Genomic DNA, 26,269 nt, shown 5'->3' with positions numbered 1-26,269 from the left:
GTTTTAATAAGCAGTCCAAAGATACCTCATTAAGGTTGATGCACAAAGCTATCGGACATATCCATTAATAGTGAACTCTTGCTACGTAAACGTGCTTGTCGTGATAATATAATTCTATCAATGTACAAAACAGCGGATTATACGACATCACGCTGTAATTGAAATCTAGACTCTTGAAAACAATAGAGTTTCCTAGAATACAGGAAGTCGAGCTTTCTAGTAATTTTATTGGAATAAGACGATTGTTTACAAATTTTAAATTCTTACAAAACTACGGAGGCGACTGTGATTAGAGAATTCTTGTATTATTATGTAACTCCACACGCCCGATAAAGATGTACATGACTTTCTTGTTTTGTTGCGCAGTCGTAAATATCTGGATTTATTAGGAAATCATATTGTTGTTTTGGTATTTGCTAATTAACAAGGTCTTTTCATAAAATGTAATTTGATTTTATGAATAGCAGCACAAACAAGCCAAGGTAAGAAAAGTATTAGTATATAAACTCATCATAGATACCAGGACCAAATTTTGTATATACGCCAGACGCGCGTTTCGTCTACAAAAGACTATTTTATTCATCTATTTTCTGATTAGAAATTCTAATTAGATCTCTAACATATCTTAATTTGAAATATAAGTTATTAATAGTATACGTGACTCTTAATCAATACCTCAATAATTTGTTTTTTATATGACTATGTCAGATAAGCAATAATAAAAAAATCCATCAAAAACCTAAAACTAATTTAATTGTGAAAAGGTGTTTTGTTCTATATACATCAAAATTTATGATATTGATGATTGTTGTACAAAATGTAGACCTTTGTAAAGGAAGCTATTAGAAGCGGGAACACGTGTTACCTCGAAGAATATGAATTATGGTATCTTGAGGCTAAACAAATTTACAATTATTTACATCACAAAAATCTTTTCCATTGTATTGTTTCTCCAATCTGATAAACAGATTATAATGCAACATACCGACATTTAGAACAGTTTGTCTAAAAAAAATAATTTTGTTACATATAATTCCTTAGATTTTCACTATTTTTGGTGTGCTGAGTATTAACGCTGATCCAAATTATAACCACATATATAATTTACCAGTGACATTCAATAAAGACTATTGACCATTAATAGGCATACTTGGTTATTGCCAATATTGGTACACATTGACACATTGGAAACATAAAGGTGGCCTCTTTTCCCTGAACTTCAATGATTAATTACCAATGACAGATATAATATGTGATGTATCCTAACCAAGGTAGAACATCTGGTTCGCATTAAGCACTTTCTAATTAAATAAGTTATTATAAGCATTAGCGAATACGGCTTTGAAGATTTGGAAATGAACACAACGTGTCAACAACTGTGGAATGAATTATTTAGTGAGTTAATAATTATTGTTGAGGATTAAGGAAAAGTTGCATTTTAGAGGATACTTAATTTCGTAGTTTTCATGGTTTCGAATCCTCCTAGGTAACACAGCTTGTAGCTTTAAACGTATCAATACATTCCCGACTTAAATGTTTGGATATAAGCATTATTGATGAAGATAATCCTTTGAAAACGCTTCGGAAGCGAAAGGTTCATCAATTTTTTTTTGTTTTTTTTTTTTTTTTGTTTTAATTTCAATAATTATATATATAAGATAATAAAACAAAAAACAATAAGTTGAACATGTGGTATCCGATGTACTCATTTACGGGGCAAATATAAGTCTGAAATGCACAAAACATTTCCGCTAAGAGACCATAATTTTACCTAGTTTTTGCTAATGTGCTTTGTCTGTGTGCCTTTTTGTATTTCTTTGCTACATATTGTGTGGCTCTGTACTTATTCATCCCATCATTGTGTTATTGTTCTGTGGTACAATTTTTGTATTCTTGTCTTTCTTTTTTGCTAATGTGCTTTGTCTATATGCCTTTTTGTGCTTCTTTGTTACATACTTGTTTGTTTTCATAGCAATTAAGATTATAACACAATGTTGACTGTTGTAACCCTATTTTTGACATTTTACCTAGTATGTCTGTTTGTTTGTTTACACATCGTTGTCAATATGATATAATTTGATACGACTGTCGTACAAGTGAGATGAATATGACAGTTGTTATCATTCGTTGGTGTGTATGAGTTTTTGATTATGTCATTTGATAAGTTTTGAATTTTCAGTATTTTTGTGATTTACTTTTTTTTTAATCCATGTCATGAATGCTATTTTTTCTTCTATCTTCTCCTGAACCCTTAGCCTTATTTCTGTTGCACTTTTTGTGCTTCCTTATTATTTTTCTAACTGCTACATAATGTCGTAACTTCAATCCCGTTTCCTTTTTACGAATGTGACCTTCCGAATTAGAATTGTTAATGGTTTTTTACTACAACGAGAAACACAACGTGTGCCACATAGCAAGCAAGGTCTTCGTACCCTTCCGGTGCACCCGCGATCACCTCCAGTGTTTGGTTTGGGTTCGTGTTGCTTAGTCATTATTTATCTATGTTATGATTTGTGTCCTATTGTTTGTCTGTTTGTCTTTTTCTTTTTCAGACATGGCGTTTTCAGTTTATTTTCGATTTATGAGTTCGAATGTCGCTCTGGTAATTTGTGCCCCTCTTTAAGTAATTATGTGTGCTTATATATATGTATCATGCGGTCTTCAACATTAGCAACACTCTCAGAAGTAAGCATTTTATGTTCAGAATAATTTTGAATAATTTTGTTACTAGAGACCTTCAAGTTGTTTGATATTTATAACATGCGTTTTGTTTGATTTATGAGATGTTTTTGTCAAATAGAATCCATTTTATATGTATTATCACAGATTTTGTGTTAATCAGATAATATTGATACTAAGTACGTTATCAGTTTCCGGATTTCTCCGGAAGCCTATACTAAGTCTGTCAACTGATTTAAGGCAAAAGTAGTCCCTTGGTGGTTATTGCATTTTCATATTCCTAATCAATTGGCATCAGGTTGAGGGATACATGAAGGTAAGACTGTTTTTAGCATGTAACCTTATAAATAAATATAGGCAAAAGCCAATACTTGAGTATGGAACCTTCTGTTATGAACTTTCCACGGAGTTCAGTATTTTTGTGATTTTTTTTTTCAACCGAAACTGTTCTTTTATAACTTCATTTCCAATTGGTAATTTGAAAGCCACATTACTTATAACATCTATATAATTTAATTATCTATTATTATTGTAAGTATCACAATTATCGTTTTTTGTATTATTAAATTACTTTTATCATAATTATTTTACATAATAAAAATGACAATCATTAATGTTCCATTTATATATCAAATTTGAATTTGATATAAGAACTCATCATAGATACCAGGCATATTTGTTAAAATCTATGTCACTTTGGTCGCTTGTGGAGAGTTGTCTCATTGGCAATCATATCACTTATTCTTTTTTATATATAATTTGTTACACCAGATACGCATTTCTTCGTCATAAGATTCAACAGGAGCGCTCAAATAAATAAAGATAAGAAGGCTAAATTAAGCACGAAAAATTTGCTGATAAATTATTCTTTTATTGGTTTGCCAGTACAAGATTACATTATTTTAAATATACAAACTCAAATTATCAAAAATACTAGGCTTTATAACACCAAACAAGAATTTTACCCACATATAACTTATAAGTGATCCAAGGACACAGTTATCGTGCTTTGATTTTTGTTGTCTACGAATATAGTCCATGGTGTGAACAGTGTATAACTTGCAATATTTTTTTTATGCACTTTCCATATTAATTTCTTGATATTTAATGCATAAAATATAAAGTAGGGGGATGGAATTAGATGTTAAAAAATATTGGGTGCTAAAATTACATGTTGAAAAAAATTTGGGTTCTGAATCTTGATATTAAAGAGTGATTTGGTCCAGTTAAAAAAGGTCAAGATTTAGTACATCTGAAGCTGTCAAGCTGAATTTTAGACCCCTTTAACACAGAATCGTCAATATTTTGAGTTAGAGCTGATGGAAGTTTCTATAATTTTGATATTATTTTCCCACTAGTAGTACACTACACTGTAAAAATCTTTTTGAGAAAGAGCAGGTGCGATTTTTTTTTATTTGAATTTATTATCTAAAAGAAATGCACTACGAAATAACTATGTTCTGGGGCCAAGTGCCGCGAATCAAAATTAATTACGAAGTTGAAGAGCATGGACATCAGATTTTCCATTAAAAGTTTACTAAAGCTATATATTACTGGGCTAGTAAAAAGATTCAGTTTACAGTTATGTTAGCATTCTATGAAAACTAATTAACATAAAATGACTGTATTGATGGCATGTAGTGCAATAGTAAAGACTACTGAAATCTCTAAACCTATAATAATATAATTACGAAGTTGAAAAGCAAATTATATGTGTTCAATGTGGGTCTCGTTTTTCAAAGTTTGTAATTACATTTCATTGTGTTGTTTTCGCTTTTATTATTAATCAATATTTTCTTTGCAGTTTTGTACATGTGTTTCAGTTTTTGCTGAAGTTTTAGTATTTTCATAGAGTCCCGAACATTTGTTTTATTAAATTTTAGGTGTTTTCCCGGGAATTGTTTTCTAGAATTATTGTTTTATTTTGTCGCATCGTCTGCAGACTGATTACTTTTATGCATATTTCTCGGCCCTTCATAGATGTTGGACAATTGAAAAATTATTTGTCTAGACAGGATTAAAGATATATAAGTAATTCATAGCCAATATGATTAGGTATATTTGTCGTCTTTCTATAAAAATATGTTTTTGTTTTCCGGGAACAAAAGACAGTATCCGATGGTTAATCACATTATCCATTTGATAATCATAAAACCTTATACGTCTTAAAAAACCGATGTAACAATGTGTACGAGTACTTCTTTGACTTATAGCCCCGTTTGTTTTTTTTTTATTAAACCTGCATAATGACATATATTTCGGTGGTTGATAAAACCTTCTGGATTGAAGGCGAACACAAATGCACGTCCATTTTTTTTATATCATTTAGAGTCCGAACTGTCAAAAATGCTTTGAAATATATGATAAATTGTGATTATTTAAGGTTTGGATGTTTTCGGATTTTCGTTTATACTACAAAACATTTTTGTAAGCGTCTTTGGAAAATACACTTTCAACTACAGTTGTCCTGTTTGTCTGTGATATATTTTACACAACCTGTTTTGTCGGTTTGGGTTGCTAACCCGATTTTGTCAGTATAACGGAGCTATAAACAACTCCCATACAAGTGACAGGTTTTGCTACATATTAAAGCAGGTTTAACTGACCATTTTTTTCGTTAAATTTCTTTATTAGGAAAGGAATATTGCAGTTCGTTTGTATTCCGGTTCTGTTCATTCATACAGTCAAACGTTTGATTTTAACAGTTTCCATGGGTTCCTTTTTTTGAATTTACATTGGAGTTCGGTTTGTTTGTTATTATTATTTTCTTATGAGTGTGATAGTACTAATACTCTTGATTTTTATTTCAATAAGCTTAATAACATAAATTAATAATCTAAATTTCCCTTGAAGATTAAGTATCATTCATTGATGAAAGGAGTAATCGCTTTAGTTTTAGGCCTTTATAATCTTTGCATTATATAAAGATCATTATATTGATTGCCTTATAATGATTAACTGTCAGTTGGTGCTTTATATCTGATATTTTGGGAAAATATATCTTTTTGGGTTATGCCAGCAGCTAATAGATATGACAATTATAGACTTTTTTTGTCATCACAAAACTAAAGGAAATAAAAACAAATAGCTAATTGGGTTCAAAAATTTTACATCACTTTTATGTCTGAACGGAAACAAGTAACCTTCTCTGGCCATTAAACAGAACAAAATGTATCTGTAAAAATGTAACAATAACACACAACCCTCTAGTCTTTATGACACATCCTGTGTTTGACGGTTAGAAAAGACAACAAAATCACGGTTTTATGAAAAATCAACACAGAAAGATAAATATCACAGACAGCAACCAACAATAACAAAAGACATATAAGTCCCAATTTATGAGTAATTGATGTTAAGGTCGACTTGGACTTGGCTAATGACAAATAATTCATGATCGCCCAAACTAAAGTATTTCAAAATTGATACGCATCTAAAGGATTGATTGTAAAGACGTACAATGTCAAAATATAAGTTCATAATATTGACAGGATTTTGTAGCATAAGTTATTTCAGATGTATTACAAACCGAAATTTGCTATGTTTTAATTTAAAAACAAGTATTGTACGGATAAAAATTAAATTCAGAGATCACGATGCGCTATAAATAAAGGCAACAGTAGTATACCACTAATCGATTAAGAGAAAACGAATTCGGGTTACAAACTAAACCCTAAGGAAACAAAGGAATTTTAAAAGGTCAAAAACATAAAAAAAAGGGGGCAGACTAAAAAGCTCATGTAGTTTACATATATGTATTCTTATTATTTCAAAGTTATCGTCATTAATAGGCGGATAAATATTTGCTGAGCTATCAATCAATATTTGATATGATATTGTGATTTGCTGTATTTGTCTTGGAAATTAAGTGATATTTTTTTTCATTTAAACTGCGATGCAGAAAAATAAGCACTGAAAATATTGTTTTCACGGAGAAAAAGAAGTTATTAAAAATGACATCGAAACTAATCTAGAACATCTGACGAAAATAGCTTGTGTTCAAAAAAGGAGATATAAAAGGGATGTTTAAACTCATAAGTAGAAACGGGCTGACAATAATAGATGTTATGGCAAAACAAGAAAAGCGTCAAAAAGACAAACAACATGTCCAAAAACCCTAACATAGAAAACTAAATACTGAGCAACACGAACCCTACAAACAACTGGGGTTGATCTCATATGCTCTGTAAGTGTATTGTACCCAACCCACCATGTGTCACCCGTCGAGTTGGTCATGAAAGTGTAAATTTTGTGATAAGTCTAATTCGGAAGGTCACGTTCAAGAAAAAGAAGTCGGGATTGTTGTTATGACAATTGGCATACATCTTTGGTCATCTGGGAAACCGATATTTAAAGGATAAACCTACTCGTGGTGGCGTCCGAACACACATTTGCACTTAAAAGGTGACTAAGAACATAGTATGGCAAACTTTCCGCTTACCTTCTGAGAGTACAAAAGAGGGACGAAAGATACCAAAGGGACAGTCAAACTCATAAATCGAAAATAAACTGACAACGCCAAGGCTAAAAATTAAAAACAACTAGGGGTGGTCAAAAGTGCTCCGGAAGGATAAGCAGATCCTGCTCCACTTGTGGCACCCGTCGTGTTGCTTATGTTATAACAAATCCGGTAAATAGTGTAATAGTACAATTGATCATAACTCGTATTTCTTGTTCATCTTAGTTATAACTGTAAACTGTTCAGTTCATATACATACAATTATAGATTACTCATGCAGGCACAATGCAAATTAGAAGATTGACAATAGTTGGTTATCATGTAGTTGTACTGCAATGTTTCATTGGCAAAAAGTATGAAAAATAGAGATATAAAATATGATTGTAATCGAACCAAATATCCAAATGAATCCACATGGAGTGTATGTGTTTTCAGATTTATGGAAAAAAAATCCAATAAGTGCATTTGGTTTGTACTTTAATTTACAAGCTCTGTTAGAGACTTCATCGTAGAAAATAATAATGTAATGTCCAATTGTAATACTTTTTTCTTAAGTACAGTCAAACGTCTATACGAAATATTTATATCTATAAAAGAAAAACTTTTCTACATTAGAAAATGCCTGTACCAAGTCAGGAATGTGACAGTTGTTATACATTCGTTTTGTGTGTTTGAGCTTTATGATTTTACCATTGGCTGAGGGACTTCCCGTTTGGACTTCCCCCCCGGATTTCGTTTATTTTTTGTTTTATTATTTCAATTTTTATGATATAGAACAACCCATACAGGTATTATTTACAAATTGATATACCTAATTTTATTGTACAAATGTACCGTACATATGCAGACATGTATAACATAATCAAATAGAACGGTGCAAAACAGAAGATATTTTCATTTTTTGCAAAATTAGCGACGTATATATTTCGTAGAAATCAAAACTTTCATTTTAAATTGTGTTAGCATTATTTTGTGTATTCTGAAAGCTCAAAACTTTAAATATACTTTTTTGTCAATTGGTGAACTTTTCCAATCACGAACGCCAGCATAATTTTTTTCTAAATGTACAGTGTTATTGATCACCAGCTCTTTTTAATGACAATACAAGGTGCCTTTACGTGTTACGGGCAATACACAACAGTATCACATGATCAAACAGTGCGACAACGATATATGTATTATTTACTCCTTCTAGTAGGAGCTAGAACTATACCCTCAAAGTAGTCAGTCAATATAACATCAAGTTATGACCTCACGTGCAGCTTTTGATTTTTCCACATTTATTTTAAAAGAAGAAATTTAACCTTCAAACGGTTTGAAAGATAATAAGTTTTCCGGAAAATAAAGTTTAACGGACGCTATTATCGTGATGTTGGTATTTAATGGATTACATTAGAGGAACACTGATGAGTCTTATGTAGACAAAACACTTGTCTGTCGTACTAAATTATGAGCTTTGTAATGTAATGAGTATTCATGGAGGACCGTGGAAATGTTTGATTTGTAGTAGCTTTTATATTGTCATCCTCTCTGTCTTTATAATATCGCTATTTGTAATTTACAACTGGGTGTTTATTTTTATTGATTAAGAGGACCAGCGTCCGTAGTAAGTGGAACGGGACAACTGAATCGATGAAGTATCCAAGCTACTATTCTTTAAAGATGAAATACGATTTAATTAATAATTTTCTCTGTGTTATCATCTAACTGAAATCAATTATCAATAGTTCAGCTGGATGAATTTCTATAAATAGCATTTAATAATGGTTGTCGTTTTAGTTGAAAAAAAACCTTCAATCTTCTTTTCAAGCCATATGCAGTCTTACCAACTGTAAATATTTTATATGGCATATTTATAACAGGTAAGTCAAATGATCATCCTTTACGACAGACACAAAAAACAGTCGATTGGCAAGATATACCAAAAGTTATAGTTCATAGCCTAGATAGTCGAAATATCTAAGGTGCTGGACAAAGTGAAGGCGTTGTTCCCGCTATGTCTCAGATCTAGGTGTTCGAATCACGTTGAGAAAAATAAAATGACTGTGAGAGCAAATTTGCTGACCTTACCTTGTTGCACTAAATTTGGGACAAATTATGTATACATATATAGTTCTTTAAGGCGGTGTTCCCACGAGGTCTCACATTCAGGGGTTCCAATCACGCTGAAAGAAGAAGAAAAATTGTGAAATCAAATTTGCTGATCTAACATTGTTGTGTTAAATTTGCGACAAATTATGTATATATATATATATATATATATATATATATATATATATAGTTCTTTGAGGCGGTGTTCCCACGATATCTCACACTCAGGGGTTCCAATCACTCTGAAAGAAGAAGAAAATTGTGATATAAACTTTGCTAATCTAATATCGTTGTGCTAAATTTGAGACAAAGTATATATATATATATATATATATATAACTCGTCTAAACATCAACCCAACAATGTTAGATCTGTAAATTTGCTTTTGCAAATTTTTTGTTCTTCCCTAGCCGGGATTCGAACCCATGCTACTGATCTATCGTGACACCAAATCGCCTGCACTGTAGCCGTCCCTCTAGACCACACGACCACCTGGGCTTCACAATAATAAAGCTTTCGGTGGCCGTGTGTTACCTTTTCTCGTCAGTTTTAATCTAGCAGCGTACTACAGTACATGATATATAAGGCATGTAGATGTTATTGTTACAGATCAGCTCAATTATCTATAGTAGATGATCCTACAAATTAATACAAGATACAGTCACAGAAAATAATTATATTTATAAGTACGTCTGAGTCAGTGAAAAGTATACAACAGTTTTATCCATCGGATCAACAGCAATGATGGTGATACATGGCTGTGTCCACTATGTATATACAACTCGTCTATATATATATATATATATATAGTTCTGTAAAACATTTTTTTTTATCAGGCACTGATGGAGATTCCTTTGTCCAAACTCTCTGTCAAACTAAAACTAGTACGAAAATCTAAATATAAAGAAAGGTTTCTGGCGGAACTGCCTGACAATGCACCACCGTTATATATTCCTAAACCTGACCGAAGTCAGGAAGCACGTACATAGTTGTCACGGCTTAAGCTATGTCTTAACATTGTCGTATCTTATGTACATGACAGATGTTTGATGTAGTCTGTGAAATTTATTCACTGCCGGTCTAGACTCGGACGATTAAGTGCTTTGGAAATTGTATTTAGACTTGTATTTTTTAAAGACAGCATATTGATCTTTAGAATGTTGTTCTTGGAAAAGAAAACGATTTTCATTAATGTTCCTGTCTTTTGCATTCACACACCTTAATATGAAAATATAAAACACTTTCCTTCACTTCCGACAAACACACGATAATTTTGTATAATGTTGACTAGAGTGAATCATGTTAATTGTCGTCTGTAATGATTTTAATTAGATGCTTGATTGATAGTGAAAACAGGTTTCCGATAGGAAATACAGAATGGATTTGAGACCATTCTTTTTATTTTACTTGCTTCTCTGTTATTTGAATAAATCATTAAGGGTTCGAATATTGAAATAAATCTTAAAACACATTAAAGACGTCAACAGAACAAATGCCGCCAAGAACATCTCCCGGTTCATGTTGCAAATCATTCGATCGACCATAAATTGAAAACATAAAAAGAAAGGGAAAACGCACAGGACTTTTTACATAAATCCGTGAATGAAACTTCGCATGTATTATTCGTTTTTGATATGAACATTGCCTTACTCATATCTTTAAAAGTCGTACTGAGGGTAGAATTTAGAGTAGTTCTATTTTTAGTTCGTTTTTCAAAGTTGCAAAAAAAAGCTAAACATCTTATGTGAATTTCATAAATAGTCAGTGAATAGTATTGTTCAATCATAAACAAGTATGTTCTGGACCAAAATTGTTTTACAGTTAAAGCAAAATAAATATAACAAAACACCATAATAACAAGACCTGAAATTTATGAGAGACCACGAAACAATTCATTCGGGGTAACAATAACACAAAAAACAATGAAACTTGTCTGCAAAAGAATTGCGATGTTATTTTGGCTCTCAATAATGACGACTTCAGTATGTATATTAATGAAATTTATCCTGTTGAACTTACTTTAAATCAAGCTAATACTAACAATGACCACTGCCCTTTTCTCGATCGTGATATCTATATCACTAGCGGAAAGCTGAATACTAAAATTTATGATAAAAGGGATGATTTTTCATTTCCTATCGTTACTTATCCGTTTTTAGATGGTGACATTCCCTTGTCACCATCTTACGGTGTTTATATATCTCAACTTGTACGATTCGCTCGTGTATGTAATAATTTTTTAGATTTTAACGAGAGAAATTTATGTATTACTGAAAAATTATTACACCAGGATTTTCGATATCACAAACTAGTCAAAACATTTACTAAATTTTATCATCGGTATAAAGACATCATTCGTAAATATAGCTCAACATGCAGACTTCTAATACGTTCAGGTATTTCACATCCAATTTTTTATGGAAATATTCTTTATAAAGCAAAAAGGTGTCAGTATTCACCTCAGAAACTTACAAAACCTTTGAATAGACTTATTGAGAAGGGATATAACTACGATACTGTTGTCAAGTCATTAAAGATTGCATATTTTGGCGTTAATATTGAGTCACTGATAAGGTCTTTGCATCGGAACTAAACACATTTATTCTAAAAACAGTTGTTGGCATGACACGGGTTATGTTCTTCTCATATATGTTATGATGGTATGATACTAAACCCCTAACGGGAAGGATTGTGCCTGATGTTCATATGATGAAATCATAATCTTTTAGTCAGTTTAATTGAAGTCTGGAGCTGGCATGTCAGTTAACTGCTAGTAGTCTGTTGTTATTTATGTATTATTGTCATTTTGTTTATTTTCTTTGGTTACATCTTCTGACATCAAACTCGGACTTCTCTTGAACTGAATTTTAATGTGCGTATTGTTATGCGTTTACTTTTCTACATTGGTTAGAGGTATAGGGGGAGGGTTGAGATCTCACAAACATGTTTAACCCCGCCGCATTTTTGCGCCTGTCCCAAGTCAGAAGCCTCTGGCCTTTGTTAGTCTTGTATTATTTTAATTATAGTTTCTTGTGTACAATTTGGAAATTAGTATGGCGTTCATTATCACTGGACTAGTATATATTTGTTTAGGGGCCAGCTGAAGGACGCCTCCGGATGCGGGAATTTCTCGCTACATTGAAGACCTGTTGGTGACCCTCTGCTGTTGTTTTTTATTTGGTCGGGTTGTTGTCTCTTTGACACATTCCCCATTTCCATTCTCAATTTTATTGAACCGTGTAAAAAAGTGAAATGACAAAAATACTGAACTCCTGGGAAATTTCAAACCAAAAGTCCCTTATCAAATGATAGAATCAAAAGCTCAAACACATCAAACGAATTGATACCAAATGTCATATTCCTGACTTGGTAGAGGTCTTCTTTGGTATAATTGATTTACCTAAGGAGAATCGTGATTTTCTTATTCGACGCAAAATCCTTTAAGGTATACCTTTATATTAATTAAATTGAATACTATATCAATGCGTTGTAAGGTATAATTTCATTATATACATATCAAATGAAGTAGGAATTAGAAATATTACTTCTTAAATTATATGGTGGTATCATTTCATCTTTTGAATGTCATCAGTATTCGATGTTTTATATTACGATGCTGTAAGGGATGTGACAATTTTATGACTTCAATTATATGTAACCAAAGTAGTATAAGGCGTGTATGATACACGTATGATAATACATATTTAATTGAAAGTACTTAATATTGGTACATCAGACACCAATGCAATTTAATACTGTTCTTTTACCAGGAAAGTACATGACGTGTCTGAGAATACCTTTTTTAATTACATAATTCTTGTCAACAACGCCTTATAAATCTCAATCTTAATAGTAAAATTCTAAAATGCTTTTTACACTGGACTATAAGAATAAATTTGTTTTTGTATCTTAATTGTACTAAAGAATATTGAAAACCTTTGATATTTTTTTCTAATCGTTTGACTTTTTTGTTTGTTAATTTTCATTACATATTATTCCGCAATTTTGATTGACAGAGGTATTTCGAAAGCTCTATTTTAATTTTAAATCATTGCAACATCTATGACTACAAGTGCTTTCCGTCACAACGTTTCGATAGAAAAACACGCAAACCCTAGCTGACTTAACCCATTATGTCATGATTGTCGTATTAAAAAATGTATTTATCAGAAGTAAAAGCATCTAATTTTATAGGGTTTTAAAAGTATTGGAAACGCGAGCATTTTTATCACGAAGCGCTTTCATGCTTCATTCAATATATCCTACGTTCAACGCTGTACTTATTTCGATTCTTATACATTACAATAAGGTGTCTTATCTTGTATGTCACACATATTGTATGATGAATATATCGTTATATCAAAAAAACGGTATTTGCTCATTTAGAAATACTCATGTAAATTATCTTTATCAATGATTTTCAACTTTATACTTGTTTGGCTTTCTAACTATTTTGATCTAAGTGTCACTGATGATTCATGTGTAGACAAAACGCGCGACTGGTGTATCAAAGTCAACGTTATAATATTAAGATATACCAAGTCCGAAAGAAAAGACAAATAAATATTACATAAACTTTACATACAGTGATGCTTTCTTTTTGTACTGCGGTGAACTCAAACAACCAATGGCGATTAAAAAAAGAAACTGCACCTGCCTAGGAGTCAACCTTTCGTAATTCATATAGTCTTATTTATAAATTACCTTCTAACAATTCTTCAAATTGTTCGAAAAATGAAGGATATCTACCACTTGAATAGATTACATTGGCTGTATTTGTCAAAACCTTTCGAAATCTTTGGTCCTCAATGCTCTTCAACTTGATTTGTTTTTTTTCACTTCGTTTATCCAAGCGTCACTTTGTAGACGAAACTCTCGTCTGGCGTACAGACTTATAAGTCTAATATGTGTTATCCCTTTTTATCAAAGATAACAGGAATAAAAGGAGTCAGTATATACTAAAACAAGAACAAGTAAAATGTTCCCAAGAAATTTGCTATTTACTTGTATTCATGCTTTTGTTATAAAGTAAGATCATATTGCATTCAATACAACTATAAGGCTGTACGTTCTTTCAGCAAATAACTTGCAGGTTACATTATTTGACAAACATCCGGCGGAAACCCTTCTGCGTGATGTATTAAAACGACTGCCTCAATCTTCCCGAAGGTAGTGCATACTTTTCTTTTTATAGGGAAGTAATCATAGCATTTGTTATGTATCTTACTCCATTAAAAGACATTTGTCATTAAACAAGGGTTTGTTTAGTGTATTCTATTAATCTGTCTCTAAAATAATTGATATAAAAAGTTTATTTAGTTTATTCTATTCATCTGTATCTACAAAAATGTATATAAAAAGTTGTGATATGTCATTTTTAAATCCTGCTCAATTGCAAACAACATTATTATCTGAAGGAAAATGTATTGTTTTTATTAATTAAAATCAAATTGAAAACATTGAGACAAAGGTTGTTATCCATACAAGGAGTGCAATTTAATGAACATACCCTATTCGACCGATAAGACCCATACATCATTTCCAAGATTTTTTCTTAACAGAAGAGATTTGACATTGTTTTTCCTTTTGCACGATTCTTTTTAGTAAAATGTGTTTCCCTCGGTTTCAGTTTGTATCCCGGATTTCTTGTTGTCTCCATCGATTATTGAATTTTGAACAGCGGTATAATACTGTTGCCTTTATTTTACTACAGTTTTTTGGGTTTTTTTTCTTTAATATTTAAAAACTAAAAAAACAATGCTTAGCAGTTAGAAAATCACACAAAGAACTGAATAAGGCAGGTGTGCGAGAGGATTGGCGTCCTTGATTTAAGACGTTTACGGAGAAGAAGGCGTCCAGTATATATTAAACTTACCTTAGATATAAGACAGAAATATAATGTGAATATAGTTCAAGGATTCAAGATAGCAAAATATATTTGATTCACAAGATTTCAAAAAAGTATTCTCGATGATAATCGGGTATAACCTCATGGTGCCGACTAAAATCAGAAGTTTGGAATATCATACTGTTGTTGTGTAGCTTATAGTTTTTAAACTTACTCATTAATCTCCTCTCACTGATGTTCAAACACACACACACGCATACACACATACACCATATCATGCTAGGTGAAGCAGGGAGTTGAATTTTTTTCTTTCGTTTGTATTTGATGGCATTGTAGGTGTCAAACCACTAATTACTCCCTCCAATTTAGAACGTAAAAGCAGCCCTAATCTGACACAAAATAGTGATTTTGATGCCCTTGTTTACTTATTTGCAGAAATGAAACTTTTGGTGAAGGTATATAACCACAAATTCAGGCCCGGTCGGAAAGAAAGTAGTACATATTATAAACAAAATAGTTCCTACGCATAGCCGTATCTTTGTTAATAGCGGGTATATTTGGTTAGTTGGTATATCAAATGAAAGTTTTGGGACTTGGGATCACTGTAGATTCCTTGTTGAAATATTTATTTGAATAAAAGAGAGGTATATGAAATTTTGATAAAAGGGCACATTTGACCTGTTGTTCAGATCAGAAGTTCCTGTTTTTGTACTATCAAACTTCCGGGAATCAGTACTCTCAAAAAGAGGGACGAAAGATACCAGAGGGACAGTCAAACTCATAATACACAATTAAAGGTATGTTATATTTGTCAGCACAACTCAGGATAAGGTAGTTTTGACATGAAATAACTGCCATTTTATTTGAACTTAAGACAAAGTAGCCAGTAATGCTCTAAGTTTCAGATTTTGACATAGAAAGCAATAGGGCTATGAATTAGTGGTTTTTTTACCTGAAAGGGAAGTATATCTATACCATTGTGAGCCAAAATTTACTTGTCTATGAAAGAGGGACTAAAGATACCAGAGGGACAGTCAAACTCATAAATCGAGTTTGCATTAAATATTGAGGATTAATGCGCTCCATATATAGTATACTAATTTAAGATTTCTAGAAAGCCAGGGGTTATTTTTGGAGTACCTCTGTTCGAAGGTAAGTTTTTTTTGTTAGAAGGCTTTAAAGGTATGGTGAAAATTGGCTTGAAGAAAGCTGATACATGTACAATTCAGGATATACCTGGTTTCTATGAAGTTAAACTTAAGGTAAAATATTGAGAAAGCTGTGAATATTGCAAAATTTAGTTGAACAGATTGGGATTTTTAATTGGTGGTCTGACACCTTGTATGTAACTGCTGTTATATTGAATAAACAATTTATAAATGAAACGTTAGCATGTATCGGTATTTAATGTCTGAAAATGTTTCGGCTTTCAATGAAATATGGCAGTTTTCAGATACCTGATTATAAATCAACAACCTCTTTAGTACCAGTTATTATTTTCATCTCCTTTTGTCTTGGTTTCTTTATTGCTTTGCCGTATCAGTTTGTGTCCACTTGGCGTGTTTTGTTTTGAATCAGAAACACATTGTATGTGTTTATTCATAACTTTTGTTTTGATTTTTTTTAAAGTTAATCAATTGTGCTTTCTTTAAATGCCGATATCACTTCAAGTATATGCAAATGAGGCTTATATTTAGCGTAGTTTGAAAGGTCATGTTTTTGTTCTTCTGCTTGCAACGATTCAAACTCCCTATTTGTTATTGTAGATATTTAACACAATTGTATTTCTGAATTCTTATATAATATAAAAAATATTATTTTCTAAGTTTTTCTGTCATATATTTTTTAAACTTTTCAAGTTGTGTTTTTTTATTTGTTAGTGTAAGTGTGCTTAATGGGTTTGGTTTTTATATTTTGGTCCTTTTAAGGCTTGAAGTCATAAAACTTTCGAGTCAGTTTTTTGTACTCATACTCCAAAATCAACCAATCAAAATGCTGGATTTAATGTTTCGAGTATGATTTTTGTGCTCCAAGCACTGAGCAAAATTTTATGACTTCAACCCAAGGTCTTCAACTGTTTCAGTTCTTATATATATTTGGCGTTCAAATGTTCGACTTTAGCTTTCCTGATGAAGGTTAATTCCAGAAAAGCGCCTCAGACGGATACAATTTATGAAATATTAATGTTTTTTTTTTTAATTTTCATATTTATTTAGTTTTTAATTTTGAAAATCATTTGTCTTTGAGTTGTCTACATGACCTAAATCCCACAGCTCTTCCAATATACATGGCATGTTTGATATTTAAATCACTTTGTGTCAATAGATAGCTGTCCCATGTGCATTCAAGATTAATGCTCATATACCTTAGGGTCGTTTAGTTCGCTTTATTTATTATGTCTTTTAATAATATGCTTCATCAGTTATGTCAGTTGAAGATATGACTATTGCTGTTCGGATAGAAGTTTAAAAAAATCTCTAGTTCATTGATGAAATCAACTGTCCTCTGATCAAAGTCTTTACATTTTATTTACATAATGGAGGTAAAAACTACTTCAAGCGCCTATTAAATTCGAGAAACTTGGTGGTAAATTTTAAACTTGAATTTCCTATCTAGTAAGTAAGATTTTATTTTGAACGCGCAGTAGAAAAGGCTTCTTTTGTACTGCGGGTGAATGCATATGTTTAAAAGGAGATGTAGGTTATACGAGAATAAAGCTGTAAATAAAATGCGCATATGTCTAAAGTTGTTCATATGACCTGAAAGATAACTCATAAGATGTTTTTCTGTTGTAATTATTTTATAGGAATGAGACATTGATGTTTTGTCCAAACAATATTAAAATTGTTGAGAATCATTAATTGACCATATATTTGACAATGTTCATTTTCTCTTTGTGTCCTTATCAAATATCTTACAATAACTGGTATATTATTGACAACAATATCAGGGATTTTTTAATTGGATGTTGAACCTTGTGACAGTATTGGCGATTATGTTATAATAAAAGAACAGCTGCTCAACCCACAGTTGTATACTGTATTGCAAATATGAGCTGTTTGGATGAGAAAAAAATTAATGAGGATAAATAATTATTCAATTGCAGGAAAGCATACAGTGCATTCATACATTTAAATATATATGCCATGCCATTTTGGCAAAATATTAGAATGTCTTTGATAAATCGGCTATTGTGAGTTACGATGACAACTATTTATATAGAAGCCATGATATGGTAACAAAAACCCGGAGATATATACAATGCATGAGCTAATTTGGGGTAAGCGGTCACCTATTTATTTATATATTTCCTATAACATTTAAAACAAGAATGTGTCCATAGTACACAGATGCCCCACTCGCACTATCATTTTCTATGTTTAGCGAAACATGAAATTGGTGTAAAAACTCTAATTTGGCATTTAAATTAGAAAGATCATATCATAGGGAACATGTATACTAAGTTTTAAGTTGATTGGACTTCACCTTCATCCGAAACTACCTTGACCAAAAACTTTAACCTCAAACTTGCACTATCATTTTCTATGTTCGGTGGACCATGAAATTGGTGTAAAAACTCTAATTTGGCATTTAAATTAGAAAGATAATATCATAGGGAACATGTATACTAAGTTTCAAGTTGATTGGACTTCAACTTCATCAAAAACTACCTTGACCAAAAACTTTAACCTGAAGCGAGACAAACGAACGAACGGACGGACGAACAGACGAACATACGGACGGACGGACGCACATACCAGAAAACATAATGCCCCTCTTCTATCGTAGGTGGGACATAAAAAACACAGAGATGTTTATAAAACATCAACTATCTTGAGATGAACTGACAACTACTATTAGTATTCATATAGTAGCCATCGTATTGTAACATAAGCCCGGATATTTATATGATACATTTGCTATCTTGAGGTAAGCTGTTTCTATAGATATAGGAGTCATCGCATTGTAAAAAAAGCTCGGAGATTTGTCTGATACATCAGCTATTTTGAGGTAAACTGTCAACTATCTATATATTAGTCATCATATTTGGGTAAGCAGACACCTATTCATATATTAAATCTACCATTTTAACCAAACCCTAGAGATAATTATGATACATCAGTTCTTGTAAGCTTCCAGCTATTTAGATATATGCCATGCCATTTTAACCATGTTTACTATACATCAGCTATCGTTTACTAAATATTATCTTACATACCATATTTTTCTGTCTGCCATTTCATATTGTGTTCGTTCTAACAAAAGTCACTTTTAAATAGTTCAACAAATATATGAAAACACTCTACTGGAATTTTCTTACAACACTCTACCATAAGAAAAATTTTGACATTATAATTCTAACAACGTTACTTGAAAATCGATTATTATGTAAAATTCACTTAATATTATATATGCATTGCAAGTCCGTGTATTATAAAATAAGTTTAAAACTATTGTGTCGTCTCTGAATCAGAAGAATCCTGATATAAATATTTTGCCTTCTCTGAATCAGAATCCTGATATCAAATTATTCTGCCTTCTATAAATCAAAATCTTGATATATTATGCTTCTGTCTTCTTTAAATATTCTGCCTTTTCTAAATCGGAATCCTGATATTAAATGAGTCTGCCTTCTATGAATCAGAATCCTGCTATCAAATAAGTCGGTTTGACATGAATCAAAATAATGATATCAAACAAGTCTGCTTTCTATGAATCAGAATCCTGATAACAAACGATTCTGCATTCTCTGAAACAGAATCTAGATATGAATCATACTTCTCTGAATCAGAATCCTCATAACAATGATTCTGCTTTCTCTGAAACAAAATCTTGATTAAAATGATTCTCACTTCTCTGAATCAGAATCCGGATAACAATGATTCTGCCTGCTCTGAATCAGAATACTGATAACAATGATTCTGCCTTCTCTGAAACAGAATCTTGATTAAAATGATTCTCACTTCTCTAAATCAGAATCCTAATAACAATGATTCTGTCTTCTCTGAAACAGAATCTTGATTAAAATGATTCTTACTTCTCTGGATCAGAATCCTGATAACAAATGAATTTGCCTTCTTTTAATCAAAATCCAAATATCAATTGCGTCTACCTTCTCAGAAACCAAATAATTCTTCCTCTAATTCAGAATCCAGATATCAAACGGGTCTGCTCTCTATGAATGGGAATCCTAATACCAATGATTCTACCTTCCCTGAATCAGAACCCTGATATCAAATGATTGTGCCTTCCCTGTGTTATAACGAATTGAATAAATACTCTTATATCTTTAAATGTGTTTTTAAAAGATAAAATGTCTTAAACTTCGGATTTTAAGTACAATTATTATTGGAAAAAAGTTACTGTTTTTTTTTTTCATTTGCAAAAATCGGAAAACATGGTGAAGTTTTAAGACAAACCACCTGACAAGTACTTAAAAAAGTCTAAGTATGCAAATTAAAGAGTCGGTATTATTGCCAATGAGACAACTACCTACTAGATTTTAAATAAAGTGGATATGAGTTTTTGTATAGCGAGTAACATAGCAATTTGATGAAGTATACAAATATGTGGCATATTACAATTCTGTAAGATATTCTAAAAATATTGGATTCAAATATTATATGAGCATGTAAAATATATACATAAACTATATGTTTGTCTTTTTGTCTTTTTAATTTTTAGCCAATGGCGTTGTCAGTTTATTTTCGATTTATGAGTTTGACTGTCCCTTTGGTATCTTTCGTCCCTCTTCTATAATGTATGTAACACAATGTTTAATGTTTTTGGTGTAAATATCGGGCAAATAAAAATAGATTACATTTTTTGTTTTATTCTTATACAACTGAGAATCCATTTGAAGGCTAATATTTCCCCTTATCATGTGGGAGACCATTTATTGTCCATAATTCTTGAACCCTGGGTTTAAAGATTGCAATTTCCTTGTATAATAATACTGTAGTCAAATGTCTGTGGACCTCTTTGTATTATACTGCTTGTTTATAATGATTATATCTTATGTGGAATAATAGAATTTCAAATTTCAAAAACTAATAAATACACAAAAGTACTAAGAACTCTATACGTTAAGATAATAATGTGTTTACTTCCTGTTCTTTCTGCGTCAAAGCTATTATATAATTATTATAGACTGATTAATATGGAAGGAATCAAATGAAGGATACATCAGATCTTTGCTATTATAGCGATGCACATGTTTATATATTTAGAAAACTATTGTTATCAATATTTGAATAGATAATACAATTTGGTAGCCTAGAAACCTTATTTATAATATCACAGCTGATCTTGGCTTATATCCTCGAATCATTTATCAAACTTTCAAAAGAAATAGTTCATTGATATTATGGCAACATTTGAGAGGATTTTTAACCTTTCAGTTCTTGATTCAATATCTTAAGAAAAACTTTTTAGTGTAAAAAGTAAAATCACAAAATACTGAACTCCGTGGAAAATTCAAAAAGAAAAGTTCCTAATCTAATGGCAAAATTAAAAGTTCCAACACATCAAACGGATGGATAACAGCTGTCATATTCCTAACTTGGTATATCCGTTTCTTATGTAGAAAATGGTGGATCAAACCTGGTTTTATGGCTAGTTAAATCTTTCACTTGTATGACAGTCGCGTCAAATTCCATTATATGGACAACGATGTGTAAAAAGTAAAATCAGAAATATACTGAACTCCGAGGAAAATTCAATCGGAAAGTCCCCAACCAAGTGACAAAATCAAATGACAACACACATCAAAAACGAATGGACATTAACTGTCATATCCTTGACTTGGTAAAGGCATTTTCAAAAAGAAAAAAATTGTAGATTGAACCTGGTTTTACAGCGCTAAACCTCTCACTTGTACGACAGTAGCGTTAAATGTAATAATATTGATAATGATGCGTGAACAAAACTAACAGACACAATCGGTAAAAATGTCACAAATAAAGGTAAAAATTCTAATTCGGTAGGTCACATTCGTGAAAAGGGATCGGGATTGTAGTTACGACATAAGGAACATATCCAATATCATCTATATAACAGATAATCCATAACAGTGAACCAAATAGTGATGGCGTCCGCACAAATTACGAAGTGATGATTTCAGCTTCCCAATTGGAAAGTCGAAATTATCTCTTTCGTCGTAAAGTTTGGTTTTCAACCGACCCTCATAGTCAATTTCTAGATATAAACAGTCTATGACAGTTGTTTTCCTTTCGTTTAAGTTTTGAGATTTTGATTTTGCCATTTTATTAAGAGCTTTTCGTGTTGAATAATCTTTGGAGTTCGTTATTTTTTTATTTTACTTTGAACTGCGGTATACTTCTGTTACCTTTATTTGAAATTGTATAAAGCATACAGTTTCCCTGCTCAAAGGAGTAGGTCCGGTAAGGGCCGATTTTAGCCTCAAATTTCAAATTCATCTTACGAAAGATTTTGAACACTTTTAAACACTTAAGTGTCTATTTCAGTTGATTTAATTGGTTTGTGTGAAAGATTTTAACTGATTTATTTCGTTAAAAACGCTCCGATTCAAACTTAAATATGAAAAATCTATCAAATATGCCAAAAAATATAACTTTTCAGATGGTTTCCGTGTTCACCCTCAACCTTTATATATGGTATGTATTATCATCATATACAACTTATATTTCAATATTAAGAGTGAACACAAATGCTGCCACTTTCATTTAAGACCGTTTAAAATTTAACAAAAATCCTAAAATTGTAAAGATTTCAGTAATTTAGCATGACTTAATTATGCTAGTACCCGATATATGTGCACTGTATTGTTAAAAACAGCCCACTTTCATGTAGCAGAAGCATTCTAATTTCCAATGAATAACTAAAAGTTTACATTTTAACAATTTTGTAAAACTGCTATATTTTGAGGCAAAAGAGGGGTCTTACTGGACCTACTCCTTTGTATATATCGGATTATCAAATAATATATCGAAAACACAACAGACATTGTCCTCTGTCAAAAGTATATGTCGTATATTACGCTGCATATCATTCTGCTTTTAGTTAAGACAATTATTGAAAAAATGAAGTATAGAATTCACAACATTCCATAAATGAAATCAGCGTTTGTTTTTTGTTATCAAAGCAGAAGTTTGTAGAAGTTTTTTTTTTCAATTTCAGATTTCTAAACGGGCCCATAAAAGAAGACAATACATGTGATTAGATAGACTCGATTAGACGATCAGATTATGACATCAGATTAAATGGAGTATAATTGCAACGATTTCACAGGATGCCACAATAATAAAAACTTCACCGTATTTTCTTTGGTCATCTCAAATGGCACAGTTTCTCCGATAAATATACTAACAGAAAAAGGAACGTATATTAAATCTTGTTTAGTTCTTTTGATATCATGTTCTATAATTTTCAGCAACATTATAAACATTCTAGTTATTCAGAAAACAGTGCAGCTTCCACGAATAACCCGCATCTGTATATTAAATCTTAGCATAAGTGATCTGTTAGTTGGATTAATTTCCTGTTTCCCTTGTATCATACCTGCTTTTACTGGTTCCTGGCCATATGGAGACGTCTGGTGCCAGATTGCTGGTATTATCCATGGTACTTCAGTTACAATATCCATATGGAGTTTGTCTTTAATAAGTATAGACCGTTACTTTGCAATCGTTCGGCCATTGAAATCTAGATGTTTACTAACTCCATCAAAGGTTGTCTCCACTATAATATTACTATGGTTCATAGCAGTTGTTACATTTTTTGCGCCTTTGCCGACCAAATCTAACTTTATATATTACCAGTATAGTAAGGATGAAATGATTTGTGGTCTATATTGGGAATATAAATGGTTCTGCGTGATTACAGCATTATATATTCCTATAATTTCAGCATGTATAATCATATACACAAATTTCAAAGTTACAAGAAAAGTTATAGACTCTAGAAGAATGGTAGCAATTTGGAGAACAAGCAGAAGTTCAGGACAGGGCGAAATGAGAGCAGTCAAATTGTTAACTATTGCTACCGTTGTTTATTTCATATCGTGGGGACCATACGTTATTCAGGTTATTCTAATGAGTTTAACAAATATCAATGATATTCCGTCCAATTTCCGATTTGCTACAATGTGGTTGGCAAATTGCAACAGCTTTTCTAACGTATTCGTTTATTCTGCCATGTATAAGAGTTTCCGAAGAAGAGCAAGATTCCTTTTGCTATCGGTATGTTGTTTAGGAGATGGTCGCTTTCGTGTTAATTCAAGTACAGATAAAAACGGCAATTCTTCTGGAAGAGATCCCGCGGACCTATTTGACTAGGCTGGTATTATCTAAAGCGTATGATAATCAATTTCAATCATCCTTTAAAGCAGAAAAAGTTTACAATGTTACGGTGAATGCGCATATTAATTTGCTAACCAACTGTCAACTGGTTCTAATTGGGTCAATATATATGTGTACGATGTGCCTTGAATTCCGATTTACAAAACAATGCTTCTTCCAATATATGTAAAACAGTACACCTTAATTATAGTAATCAGTACAAATACACAAAAAATAGTGGTGAACATATTAATAAAACGCAGTCCTTATTGTACGTTTCTCAGCAGACAACTGAATCATTTATTGCGTTTTATGTAGAATACAACTATTGTGTTAATTTCCTTTGAAGTTTATTTTCGTCATTTGAATATAATATTCCCTCCATGATCCAAATATGATGGACAAAGAAATCAAATTTTGAATCGATAGGGAAAATTGTAACAAGAAAAGAAGAAATATAGACATTTGCTATTGCAGGAAAAGTAATGTTAAGAATTATTACCAGGCTCCTTATATTTTCTAAAAATTATATATAAAAATCAATCTTTGCGATATAATGTTAATTGAATTTTTCAATTAATAATTGATATAGTTTTGTCACTTTAACGCAGAAATGTCAGAAGAGACACAACGGGAACGTTATAAACAAATAAGAGATAAAGTTTCATGTAATATATCATATAAACAAATGGGCTTTGATTATATTATAAGCAACAGCATAACCTACAAGATTTTTTTACTCGTGTCACCAAATTCTAATACGACAATTTTGTAGCAAAATATATTTTTGTAAGTGTCGTTATGCTTATATTGTAATATCATTAATATTATTAAGTTATTAAAACGAGACCAAAATGGCAATTTTTTCTATGCTATTTCATCTAACAATCAAGAAGTTTAAAAGTTTAAAGCATGTACATAATACACAATTCGAAGCTATTAGAACTGATTTCTAACAGATTAACATTTTGGAAAAACTCTTTACTGATGTTAATTCATAGAATATTCAAACGAATTCACTGTGGTATTTTTAATGTTGATGTATCCTTCAGATGTCAATGATTTATATAAAGAAGGTTTGAAAATATCTTCTCCTTTACAGTATTGTTGAAAGTCACTTTTATCTTCTACCACATAAAGTAAAATCTTAGTATGTGAAGTTTTTGATACATTGTAGAATCAAAAGAAGAAGGAGTATTATAAATTCCAATTCAAAGGGTTTTCGACGATTTTACATTTATCGATGACATCAAAAGTAATTTAGCGCCAAACAAGTAATGTTATTGTATACAATTATGATACAATGCATCAAATTTTAGACTTAGTTTTGCATCGATTTAACTATCTTGAGATTAGAACATGGGTGAACAACTGTGACCTTAATTTGTGACTTCATGATATCAGAATAGTTATCATATTTGTAATTTAACCAAAAAAAGCGCTTCGGAAACATAAAATTCATATGATATAAATAAAAGAATATTTTATTCTTTTCGTTGACTATTAGCAGACAATTTCTAAAACAGAAAAGAAAATACAATAACTTTATGAGATGCTGTCTAACTTACCCGTACCTAAACTGTGACAATGATTTTTCTTTTATGTAGAACTTATTATTGACATTTTTTTCGATAATTGTAAAATCTTTTGTGATATGAATGAGACCTGGCTTTAAACAAACGCTACATAAAAAAAAGTTGCTGCTACAGAAACATCGATATCACTATTGGTATTGTAGATATTTATTTGTTACTTTGTCAATTTCATTGTTATTGTAGATATTTAATTGTTACTTTATCAATTTCACTGTTATTGAACACATTTACTGTTATTTTGTTGTCTTCTTTTTAATTAAATATGTTCCCTTTCAAA

At 31.3% G+C, this 26,269-nt stretch overlaps 1 protein-coding gene across 3 annotated transcripts; it reads left to right on the top strand.

Annotated features, from left to right (window-relative positions):
• Positions 1–347: 347 nt before the first annotated feature.
• On the top strand, positions 348–26,269 carry LOC143073641 (histamine H2 receptor-like). Of its 3 annotated transcripts, none has more exons than XM_076249329.1 (2): positions 348–482; positions 23,238–26,269. In XM_076249329.1, the coding sequence occupies exon 2, from the start codon at positions 23,321–23,323 to the stop codon at positions 24,392–24,394; it is 1,074 nt and encodes a 357-aa protein (XP_076105444.1). In that variant the 5' UTR covers positions 348–482; positions 23,238–23,320; the 3' UTR covers positions 24,395–26,269. The 3 variants fall into 3 exon arrangements, with proteins under 3 accessions (XP_076105444.1, XP_076105442.1, XP_076105443.1); XM_076249327.1 differs by lacking the exon at positions 348–482 and adding an exon at positions 2,862–2,995; XM_076249328.1 differs by lacking the exon at positions 348–482 and adding an exon at positions 18,036–18,357.

Source organism: Mytilus galloprovincialis, chromosome 4, assembly GCF_965363235.1.
Source record: "Mytilus galloprovincialis chromosome 4, xbMytGall1.hap1.1, whole genome shotgun sequence".
Lineage (NCBI taxonomy): Eukaryota > Metazoa > Mollusca > Bivalvia > Mytilida > Mytilidae > Mytilus > Mytilus galloprovincialis.
This window is presented reverse-complemented; position numbering and strand designations above follow the sequence as displayed.

Coding starts and splice junctions, on each gene's coding strand:
- LOC143073641 (XM_076249329.1), top strand. CDS start 23,321: ATGGAGTATAATTGCAACGATTTCACAGGATGCCACAATAATAAAAAC.